At 36.7% G+C, this 12,368-nt stretch overlaps 1 protein-coding gene across 1 annotated transcript in view; it reads right to left on the reverse strand.

Annotated features, from left to right (window-relative positions):
- Positions 1–12,368, reverse strand: part of LOC123547523 (uncharacterized) — a 33,565-nt gene that overhangs the window by 6,877 nt on the left and 14,320 nt on the right. Inside the window, exons 6-10 of the mRNA XM_045334696.2 lie at positions 9,577–9,796; positions 8,632–8,689; positions 7,690–7,822; positions 6,815–7,020; positions 1,245–1,354 (exon numbers count right to left, since the gene is read on the reverse strand). Coding sequence (XP_045190631.2) covers positions 1,245–1,354; positions 6,815–7,020; positions 7,690–7,822; positions 8,632–8,689; positions 9,577–9,796 — 727 coding nt within the window. The remainder of the gene's footprint in view (positions 1–1,244; positions 1,355–6,814; positions 7,021–7,689; positions 7,823–8,631; positions 8,690–9,576; positions 9,797–12,368) is intronic.

Genomic DNA, 12,368 nt, shown 5'->3' on the forward strand with positions numbered 1-12,368 from the left:
TCAATTTAATATCTGTAGTAGTTTTGGAGATAGTTACTTGCATGTAAAACTTTAATCAGGATTTTCTAAGTCCAAAAGGGGACATAATTTGCCCAAAATACATGTCAGAGTTATGGGACTTGACCCAGTGAGGTTGGTAATTGATCTAGAAAAAGAAAAAATAAGTTTCAAATCTATATGCCTTTTAGTAATAGCTGTATGTACTTGCACGCAAAACTTTAACCAGAATTTTCTTAGTCCAAAAGGGGACATAATTTGGCCAAAATACATGTCAGAGTTATGGGACTTGACCCAGTGAGGTAGGTAATTGATCTAGAAAAAGAAAAAATAAGTTTCAAATCTATATGCCTTTTAGTAATAGCTGTATGTACTTGCATGCAAAACTTTAACCAGAATTTTCTAAGTCCAAAAGGGGGCATAATTTACCTAAAATGAAGGTCAGAGTTATGGGACTTGGTGCTATCAACTAGTTTTATAAGCCCGAAGACACATGTGAAGTTTCAATTTAATATCTGCATTAGTTTTGGAGATAGTAACTTGCATGTAAAACTTTAACCAGAATTTTCTAAGTCCAAAAGGGGGCATAATTTGCTCAAAATACATGTTAGAGTTATGGAACTTGACCCAGTGAGGTTGGTAATTGACCTTGAAAAAGAATAAATAAGTTTCAAAGCTATATGCCTTTAAATGATAGCTGTATGTACTTGCATGCAAAAACTTAACCAAGGTGTGACGCCGACGCCGACGCCAGGGTGAGTAGAATAGCTAGACTATTCTTCGAATAGTTGAGCTAAAAACCATGTCATGGAGAGTGACTACAACAAACATCACCGCCTCGATAGCCTAGTGGTACAGCGCATGCTTTGAGTGCGGGTGGTAGTGGGTTTGATCCCCGGCCACGTCATACCAGTCGTGAAATAATGGTACCAGTAGTTCCCTTGCTTGGCGCTCAGCATTAAAAAAGGGGAACTAGCCTCTTCTTTCATACCCTCGTGGTGATGGATTCCATCAGAAATGAAGTGTCGAGAGTGATTAATATAAGTTTTAGAACTTGTTTCACAATCAACCTAAAATAAATTAGTATAAAATAATAAACATCACAGGAATGGCCCAAGCTGCATATAAAAGACTATGTCTACAGATGGATAGTTGGATGGACCTATATACCTAAACTTCAGCCTTGTAATAAAAACATTTTTAGCTGTGTAAAAAGTGTTCAAGTTTTACATATTTCAATGACCAACCTTTCACGAAGTTCAGCTGTAAGTGATGCCAGGAGTATCACAGTTACGTTCAGACTGTCAGTTTCTTTCACAAGTAGATCTGGATGCCTCTTCAAGTCCTCTATCACCAGCTACAATAGTCAACACATAGTTCACATTTATACCATGTACCTAAAAAGCTATGTTGATGTTTCACATTGTATATATACAATGAGAACACTGCATGAATGGCAAAAGAAAAGAGGTTCAGGTCATGTGTTCAAGATGGTTTTAAATTTCTGCTTTAGATTTATTAATCTGATAAGTTTGCAGTCAGTTACAAAGACCGATATACATATCAATGCTCCATTAAAAATGTCACGTAATGCATGTATATCCAGACTAGAGCAATCAAGCTGGGTTCTAAATCACACTGAAATCCATCTCAATTGCCTTATAAGCATGCAAATCACAGAGAAACATATATTACAGCCTCACAAGATTTAGAAAACTTCTTTTTTTTTTTTGTTAGATTTAGTCCACATAATTATAGATCATGTGGCCACTTTCTGTGAGAGGAAGACTAGACATTATTTTAGGCACAGGCGGACATTTAGGAAGAACCACCAACCTCTGTAAGCTAGCCGGATGGCTTCCTCACATGAAGAATTCTACACTACAAGCAAGCTTTCCGACCCACAGAGATAAGTAGAAAGTGATTTGAAGTCAACGATCTTAACCACTGAGCCACAGAGGCCCTCTCAGAAAACATCAAGCAAAACATGAAATAACATGAAAAGAACAAGAGGGTCTGATGACCCTGGATCGGTCACCTGAGTAATATGAGCTACATGTTTCAAATGTCAAACCGATGCTAAAATATTAAGAAAGTAGGTCAGTACTGTAGGTCACATTCATGGTCATTTATGGTGTGCAAAACTGTATATGTCATCCAAATTTCAAGGCTCTATCTTAAAAAACAAAAAAAGTAGGCCAGTAGGTCAAGGTCAAAGTCAAGTGACCCCTAATTACTAAGTCTAGGAAATATGATCAGAAAATTTTTAAGTATTTTTTGCTATATAACACATATAACAAGTGAATGAAGTATTGCCATGCAATACAAAGTCCCCTACTGGAAGGCACCTAATTTTCTCTACTGCAGTATAACATAATGAACTGCCAATGATGTATAAACAATATTGTACTAGAGTGGTGGAACCTATGCTCGCGGTATTTTGTACATATATAATCTTTTTAAGAAGCAAGAAAAAATTATTATTTCGATTTGCCTATGCAAAAACATAAAGTTATCCTCCTTTTATCGAAACATATTGTTGATGTGCGTCATCACGTGACTTAGTCGTCTTGTGAGCTATCGACACGGCATACGTGAAAAGGTGAAAATTCGCCCTGAAGGGAACCTATGCTGGTGGTATGTAATATCGATTAAACTAAGGATGAAAAAAAAAATCATCAGGCTAAAAATGAACAAACAAGCATATGCGAATATAATATTTAGAACATTAATCATTTATTATGTGAAAAACAAAATAAATGGGGATAAAATTTAGTATGTGCCTCTATGTGTATATTTCCCTTTCAGAAATGGAGTCACTATTAGAACAAAGCTTAAAAACGTATAATAATGTTGTTTAAAAACAGAATGTTCAAGTATTAAAGATTCAAACAACGACAGTGATTAACTCTCTAATGTTTTCTACATTTCTTTTGTGTGTAGGAAATTTACTTCTCCCTACATCTCAGAAAGAACCATTTGGACTTTGTCAAAATACTAAGATCAACATCGATCTTTTCATGGTTCGAAAGGCACTCGTAGTGTAGCCAGGCGTCACATTCATCACATCTTGCTCTTAAATGTATCTTATATCTGAATGTAATGCATGATTTCTAAAAAAACTAACTTAAGTTTAGTGATTTTGACATATTTGTGTGAGATTTGTGCGACGGATACAGATTGCGTAAAATGTATAGGCTGCTGTATACGTCACGTGAGCGGCACGCGCGACTATCGCTACGTTTGTTCCAAAGGCATTTCACCACTGGCCGGTGTTGAACATAGCATGATGAAATATTTTTATCAGTGCTTCTGCAGAGAGCATATTCATCGAAATACCGCGAGCATAGGGATACCGCGAGCATAGGTTCCACCACTCTATATATACAATATAATATAACAAAGCACTTGGATTAAAATTTGCATATATAAAAACGTACAGTTGTTTTCATTTGGAATTTTTTTTGGCCGATTATACAAAAAGTTATCATAAAAGTTATTTATAGTAACAACAAAGTGAAATAAACCCTAAAAAAAAAAAAAAAAATAAAAATAAAAATCTATAAAATTTAAGTCCACAAGAAACTCTTTACCAGGTAGAGATAGATCAAAATACACCTAAAATTTGGATGTACCATGCATGTTGTACCACAGAAAAGTGGTCTCAATTTTTCCCTACGGCCAGTAATAAAAAAGTTACAATTTAATCTATTTATAGTAACAACAAAGGGACATAATTCTAAAAAAAGTGGTGAACATTTCTACCAAGTTATGCTCCGGACAAACTCATTCTTGAATCTGACCTTTAACCTCTAAGTATGACCTTGACCTTAGACCTAGGGACCTGGTTCTGGCGTGCGACAATTCGTCTCATGGTGGTGAACATTTGTGCCAAGTTACATTAAAATCCCTCAATGCATAAAGAAGAAATGCTCCAGACAAAGTCATTCTTGAATTTGCCCTTTGACCTCTAAGTATGACCTTGACCTTAGACATAGAGCCGGGGCTTTGCGCACAACATGTTGTTTGTGCCAACTGATATTTAAATCCTGTTTTGCATGACAAAGTTATAGACCTGACAGGAAAAAAATCCTATTGACCTTTGATCTCAAAGTGTGACCTTGACCTTTAAGCTAGGGTTCTGGGTGTTGCGCAATACATGTCGTCTCATCATGGGGAACATTTATGCCAAGTAATATTGTAATCCCTTGATGGATGACAAAGTTCTGGACCGGACAGGAAAAAAAACCCTATTGACCTTTGGCCTCCAACTGTTACCTTGACCTTTGAGCTAGGGGTCAGGGTTTTGCGCATGACATGTTGCCTCATAATGGGGAACATTTGTGCCAAGTAATATCAAAATCCCTTCATGGATGACAGAGCTATAGACCGGACAGGAAACAGACCCTGTTCATGCCATGTTAACATTTGACTGCTAAGTGTGACCTTGACCTTTGAGGGGGTCTGAAAGTTGTGCACGACACATCATCTTATTATGAGGTACAATTATGCCAACTGATATTAAAATCCCTTCATAGATGGGAGAGTTATGGACCGAACAGGAAAAAAGCCCTGTTGACGTTTGACCCCAAATTGTGACCTTGACCTTTGAGCTAGGGGACGGGTTTTGCGCATGACACATCGTCTTATCATGGGGAACATTTTTGCCAAGTAATATTAAAATCCCTTCACGGATGAAAGAGTTATGGACCGGACACGAAACAGACCCTGTTCATGCCATGTTAACATTTGACTGCTAAGTGTGACCTTGACCTTTGAGCTAGGGGTCTCAAAGTTGTGCATGACACATCATCTTATTATGAGGTACAATTGTGCCATGTGATATTAAAATCCCTTCATGGATGGGAGAGTTATGGACCAAACAGGAATAAGCCCTGTTGACCTTTGACCTCCAATTGTGACCTTGACCTCTAAGCTAGGGGTCCGGTTTTGCGCATGACACGTCGTCTCATCATGGGGAACATTTGTGCCAAGTAATATTAAAATCCCTTCATGGATAAAAGAGTTATGGACTGGACACGAAATTGCGGACGGACGGAATGACGGAAAAGCGCATTCCTATAGTCCCCGAAACTGGTTTTCAACCAGTAGGGGACTAACAAGTGACTCCGGGGGCAGGGCCTCTTTTCACCCCAGGGGCATAATTTGAACATTCTTGTTAGAGAACCACTAGGCAATGCTACATACCAAGTATCAAAGGCCTAGGCCTTGAACTTTCAGACAAGAAGATTTTTTTTTTTTAAATCCTATACAAGTCTATGTAAAACTTGGGACCCCCAGGGTGGGGCCATTTTCCATCCAAGGGTAATAATTTAAATATATTTGGTAGAGGACCATAAGGCAATGCTACATACCAAATATCAAAGATCTAGGTCTTGTGGTTTCAGAAAATAAGATTGTTTTTAAGTTTTTTTCCTATATAAGTCTATTTAAAATTGGGACCCCCCTGGGCAGGGCCTCTTTTCACCCCAGGGTAATAATTTGAACAACCTTGGTAGAGGACCATCAGGCAATGCTACATAACAAATATCAAAGGCCTAGGTCTTGTGGTTTAAGACAAGAAGATTTTTAAAGTTTTTTCCTATACAAGTCTATGTAAAACTTGGGTCCCCCGGGGCGGGGCCATGTTTGATACTAGGGGGATAATTTGAAAAATCTTGTTAGAGGACCACTAGATGATGCTACATACCAAATATCAAAGCCCTAGGCCCTGTGGGTTTGGACAAGAAGGTTTTCAAAGTTTTTCCCTATATAAATCCATGTAAACCATGTGACCCCACAGGGCGGGGCCATATTTGACCCTAGGGAGATAATTTAAATAAACTTGGTAGAGGACCATTAGATGATGCCACATACCAAATATCAAAGCCCTAGCTACTGTGGTTTTGGACAAGAAGATTTTTAAAGTCTTTCCTTTCGGTTGCCATTGCAACCAGAGTTCTGTATGGAATTCATTTCTTTGTCTAATTTTTAATGAGGATCATGCAAGGAACATTCCTGTGAAGTTTCATCAAAATTGCACTGGTGGTTTAGGCTAGGAGGTGTTGACTGACGATGGATGGAGGATGTAGGACAATCACTGACCACAAAAGCTCACCCTTGAGCACTTGGTGCTCAGGTGAGCTAATAAAACAATGGACAGTCAGGACCAACATTTCCTGTACTAGCATCATCTGATGTAACTCTGACCCACATTTCATCAACATTTTATTTCTGAATTCTTTACTTCAACTTTTGAAAATTTTACTCTGCAACAATTCAATTAACACAGACTGTAATGCAATGCATGAATATGATTCGACTGTCAGACAATTCAGCACAATTCCATCAGTATAAATATGCTATATTGTTAAGGCAAAATGAATTCTGTAAAATAATTTAATTTTCTGAGAATGAAATTTCTTTGTTTGGGTCAAAATGGCTATTTTGTAGGGATATAAATTATTTGACATAAATGGAATGGCAATTACACTAGTTCTTGGGGATTTAATTTCGTGGATTGGTTCAACCACATATTCAACAAAAATTTGTCCACCAAAAATAATGATTTTACAGTACTTGTTATTTTGAAGTCTAAGTTTCAGACTTCAATCTTTAATGAATATGGACCCTGGAGAGATATCTGACTCCGAGGATCGAGGATCTTAATACCAAGCTAGCATTAGTACATTCAAGATGTATACATTCTCAATTACATGTTTAAGCAATGACCATCTTCTCACTACATGTGATAACTATTACATGTTTAAATAACCAAATACAACCACTATTAGAAAGGAAGTCTCAGTCTACTGACCTTGACTTGAGTAAGTGTTGGATTTCCACATTGTATGATACCCTGACAACCATCTTCACACCTGACAACATACTCCTCCGGCTTTCTCTCCAGTATATAATGTATGGCACACTGTATACCTCGCTCTATGAAGCCTTCCTTCCATTCCTTCATTCTGTTAACCTGAGACCAGAACCGACCTTCCTTCAATGTTCGGGCTATATCATCTATTTATACAAACATATTCATATTATATATTATGTATGCTCTTACAACAAAAGAAACAGTAAGCTATCTAGGCACATCTAAAGCACTGTAGAATGCATAATATCTGTTAAGGTTTTTTTTTAGCTAATACTGTATACATACACAATTTAGTCGGAAATGTTTGCGACTTGGAAAGATTTGCAAAATTTACGAATTTAAGAAATTTGCGAAAATATCAGCCATCCTAAATTTTTATGTTCACCAAGACACGTCATTATGGTCAAGTACAGATATACAAATTTGGCTTTGGTACTTCAATTTTCAGCGATACGCGATTATTTCTGTTTGCGAAAGATCTGGAATTAGCAGTTCTCCAACTTTTTGACCCGTGAAAATATCTTACACAGTATTTGCAAATACTGTCGTTTGCGAAATAAATATATTTGTAAATATTAACCTAACCAGGGTTCCCAAGTTCTGTACCAGTAGTAACCTGTTCTCCACAAGAAACTGCCAACTTCTCCACATGAATCAGAGAAGAAGGAGGATGAATGATCTCAGTCACAATGTCTTCTATCAAACTGTTACAGAGAACAAACACCTCACCAGCTGATCAAACTCACGGCCCTGCACCAAAAAATCCCATTATAGATAGAAAATACATGATTTAACTTTAGAACAATACAAACCAGCTCGTTTTCTCTCCACCAGACATGGCAAAACAATTTCTTTTCCATTCACTCTCCACAACCAGCTGTAATCTCCGGCTTTAAGATGCTGGGTCTTGTAACAAATCCCATTATCACCCAACAGACCGCAAAGCTAAAATAGTTCAAAAGCAGGTAAAAACAAGATGGATAGGTCATGCAAGTTTTGTAAAGTACTAATAACAAATCTATTTTACTTTAAAATTGTTTTTTCTGTTTGGTTCAAAGTAACAACTTAACCTTACTGGTAGGTCATATTGGGACTTTCCAGCTTTTGAAAGTGGAGGAAGATTACAGGAATCCCTCCAGACATTATTTCAAGCACAGGTGGGCTCCTGGGCAGACCCATTGGCTTTCTACAAGCCAGTTGGACATCTTTGTCACATGAAACTCACTAAAATTTAATAGAAAGTTGGGTTTTAAACTCACAGCAGTGAGAGGTATATGAATGAGTCAGGACACGTAACCTCTGGTCCAGTCAGGACACATAACCTCTGGTCTACAAAAGCCTCCTTAAAATATTAAATTAGTCAATATATATACTGTAAACACAAATAACTTGCATTGCTTATAAATTGTACCATATGATCTGTACGGATGTGCATACTTACATGATAAACTTTTTTGTCAATGCAACCCTATAAAACAGAATTACCTCCCCTTGACCACTTCAGTAAAAGCTTTCCAAGAAACCTTTTAATTCAAAATTCCCATAATACCTTCGCAAGATCACCTCACAAAATGCTCCAATATCATCTTACCTAGCTCCTCTTGTAATAAGAGAATATTAACATTTTACATTTATACTTAGCCACCATATAAAACAGAATTTCAGGACTTAAACTCTCCTAAAACTCACATCTTTAACAACCCTGCCACCTGATAAACAAAACAAACACATTTACAAAAAATGAACACAATTACCTCCCCTAGACCATTTTTCTCTCCTCCCATTTCACGTCTATCTACCAACATAACAATACTGAAAGTATCAAAACATACAAAGTCATCATGTGTGTATAATAAACAAGAGGGCCAAGATGGCCCTAGGTCGCTCACCTGAAAAACATACCATAACAGTGTAAACATGTTTGACATAGTGATTTCATGGAAACAAATATTCTGACCAATTTTCATTAAGATTGCATCAAAAATGTGGTCTCTTAAGTGTAAACAAGCATTTTCTTCAATTTGACCTAGTGACCTAGTTTTTGAGCTAAGATGACCTACATTTGACCTAGATTTGATCAAGGCAATCATTTTGACTAAATTTCATCAACCTTGATTGAAAAATACAGCCTCTATCGCATACAAAACGTTTTTCTTTGATATATCCTAGCGACCTAGTTTTTAACCCCAGATGACCCATATTCAAACTTGACCTTAATTTCATCAAGGCTAGCATTCTGACCATATTTCATGAAGATCAATTGAAAAATACAGTCTCTATTGCATTCTAACTTGACCTAGATTTCGTCAAGGCAATCATTCTGACTAGATTTTATGAATATCCAGTGTAAAATGCAGCCCCTATTGTGTACAAGGTTTTTCTTTAATTTGGCCGGGTGACCTAGTTTTTGACCCTAGATAACCCATATTCAAACTCCATCTAGATTTCATATAGACAAACATTGATTAAATTTCATGAAGATCTCATGTAAAATGCAGCCCCTATTGCATACACAAGGTTTTTATTTGATTTGACCTAGTGACATAGTTTTCGATCCCGGATGACCCATATTCAAACTTCACCTGGATTTTATCAAGGCAATCATTCTGACTAAAATTCATGAAGATCAATTGAAAAATACAGCCTCTATCGCATTAACTTTCTAAGAACTTGCATAAGTTTAACAGGAATAAACCTACCCATCAAGTCCCCGATCATTTGTGTACAAAGCATCCTCTAGTTTTGGTTTCTGTTCCTGTAGAGTCGTCTCCCCAGTCAATGACTGTAGAAATGACAAATCAGTTTTCTGCAATGGAGTAATCTCCCCTGGTTCACCAAGCAAAGGAAGTCTTGGTATAGCATATGACGAGCCTGGTGTCTGGTAGATATCTGGTACTGTTGATGTAAGACCATTTTGAGCTGAAAAATTTAACTTCCCATAAAATAATGATTAAATTTTCTTTTACTAGAATTTTTAAACATAAACTAAGCATAGGCATTATTTCCCAAAAGCATTCGAAAATAATTAACTGTATTTTTTTTTTTTTACTGCATACGATTATTAACTATCCTTTTTAAGACTAAAAGCTAATTATTCAAAAACAAGAAGACAAATGTTGTTAAAAATGATCAAAATCTTTACTGAACTCGTTCATTATCTGATCTTTTTTTTGTCTAACAAAAAAAATATGTGCATATCATAATTTCCAATATATGACTACAGTTTCCATCCACTGTTACTTTTATAAAACTTCTCTTAAAATCTGAGAAAGTTTTCTATTTTGCTAGAGCTCATGGCATCATACAATCAGAAGCATTTTGGAATATTAACAAGGGCTGTCCGTAATATATATATATATATATATATATATATATAGTACCAAAGCTATGTCCAGAAAACGAAGTATGTCAAAAAAATTTAAAAAGGGGCATAATTTGGTAAAAATACAAATCAGAGTTATGGGGATTGTTACCACATATGCAGATGATGATGATAAAGATACATTTAAGTTTCAAGTCATTATCTTATATTGTACTGAAGTTATATCCAGAAAGCGAAGATTGCCAAAAACTTTAAGTATGAAAGGGGCATAATTCTGTCAAAAATACCATTAGAGTTATGGGGATTGTAACCACACATGCAGATGATGATTATAAAGGAATAGTTTTAATTTCAAGTCATTATTATTATTATTATTATTATTATTATACCAGATTTATACAGAGCCCTTTTCATGATAAACACGTTCAAAGGCGCTTTATATATAGTAACGCAGCCACACAGGGCTCGAAATTCATCCTCTACTAGTACAGACACAGAGCGATCTGACCAGAGGGACAGAGTGAGATAAAGCCCCCAGAACAGATAGAGAGATATCATTTTAGATACAGGCCTGTCCGGCTAACTTAGCCTAGCTCTTTGCGAATAGACAGTCTGGTTCTTTAATGTGCCCGGTGTATAGCACCGATACAGGCTTCTTAGTTAGGTGGGAGACACTCAAGAGCATCTCAGAAATTTCCAGCGCATGGACCAGGATTCGAACCCCAGACCTCTGGATTGACAGTCAAGCGTGTTACCACTAGACCACCGGCCCACCATTATCTTTCAAAGTACCAAAGATATATAGGAAGCTTTCGAAAAAATTTAACATGAAAATAATTCTAAGTATGACAACTTCGTGACCTTGACCTTGGGTATAATGGGCCCAGCCTCTGCACATACTTTGTTTGTATGATGGACAATGTTTATGTGAAGTTACAGTAAGATATAAGCAAAAGTAACAAAGATATGACAGAAAAACAAAGATTGCCGAAAAACTTTACCTCAAGAATAACCTAAGTATAACACCTTTGTGACCTTGACTTTGGGTATAATGGGCCCAGCTCCTGCACATACTTTGTTTGCATGCTAAACAATGTTAATGTGAAGTTACAGTAAGATATAAGCAATAGTAACAAAGAAAAACAAAGGCTGCCGAAAAACTTTAACCAAGAGTGCTCACGCCTACGCTGGGGCGAGTAGAATAGCACCCCTATTCTCCGAAAAGTGGAGCTAAAAAGCATTATGTATCTTGCATGGTAAGGTCCGTTGGTACAGTTTAACAGTATGAATATTGCAGGGGCCAGTCAATCCCCTGGTGAGCTGTTTGTTCTCCTTGACATTTTGAAACAAGAGGGCCATGATGGCCCTATATTGCTAACCTGAGTCTATTTAAACTATGTGCGCCCTCCCCACCCCCTCCCGGCAGGGCCATTTTTAACCCCAGAGGGATAATTTGGTAAAGGACTACTATATGATGATACATACCAAATATCAAAGCCCTAGGCCATGTGGTTTCAAACAAGAAGATTTTTAAAGTTTTTTCCTATATATAAGTCTATGTAAACAATGTGATCCCCAGAACGGGGCCATATTTGACCCTAGTGAAATAATTTGAACAATATTGGTAGAGGCTCTACAGATGATGGTACATATCAAATATCAAAGCCATAGGCCCTGTGGTTTTGGACAAGAAGATTTTTGAAGTTTTCCCTATATAAGTCTGTATTAACCATGTGACCCCAAGGGCCGGGCTATATTTGACCCCAGTGAGATAATTTGAACAAACTTTGTAAAGGACCACTAGATGATGCTATATACCAAATATCAAAGACCTAGGCCCATTAGTTTTGGACAAGATGAATTTTAAAGTTTTCCTTTTGATTGCCATGGTAACCAGAGTTCTGTACGGAATTCAATTCTTTGAACAATTTTTAAAGCAGACCATCATAAGGAACATTCCTGTGAAGTTTCATCAAAATTGTCCTGGTGGTTTAGGAGGAGATGTTGTTTAAAGGAAAAAGTTGAGCAGTAGACATTAACCAGCAGAAAACAAGTCAATACTGTTGTAGAAACTTTAAAACACTGTTTAGATTAACTGAAAAATGGGGTTATACCAAAATAAAATCATACAATTAAATCACTATATATACATGTATTACACAGAGGATA

Source organism: Mercenaria mercenaria, chromosome 9 (genome assembly GCF_021730395.1).
Source record: "Mercenaria mercenaria strain notata chromosome 9, MADL_Memer_1, whole genome shotgun sequence".
NCBI classification, from domain to species: Eukaryota; Metazoa; Mollusca; class Bivalvia; order Venerida; family Veneridae; genus Mercenaria; species Mercenaria mercenaria.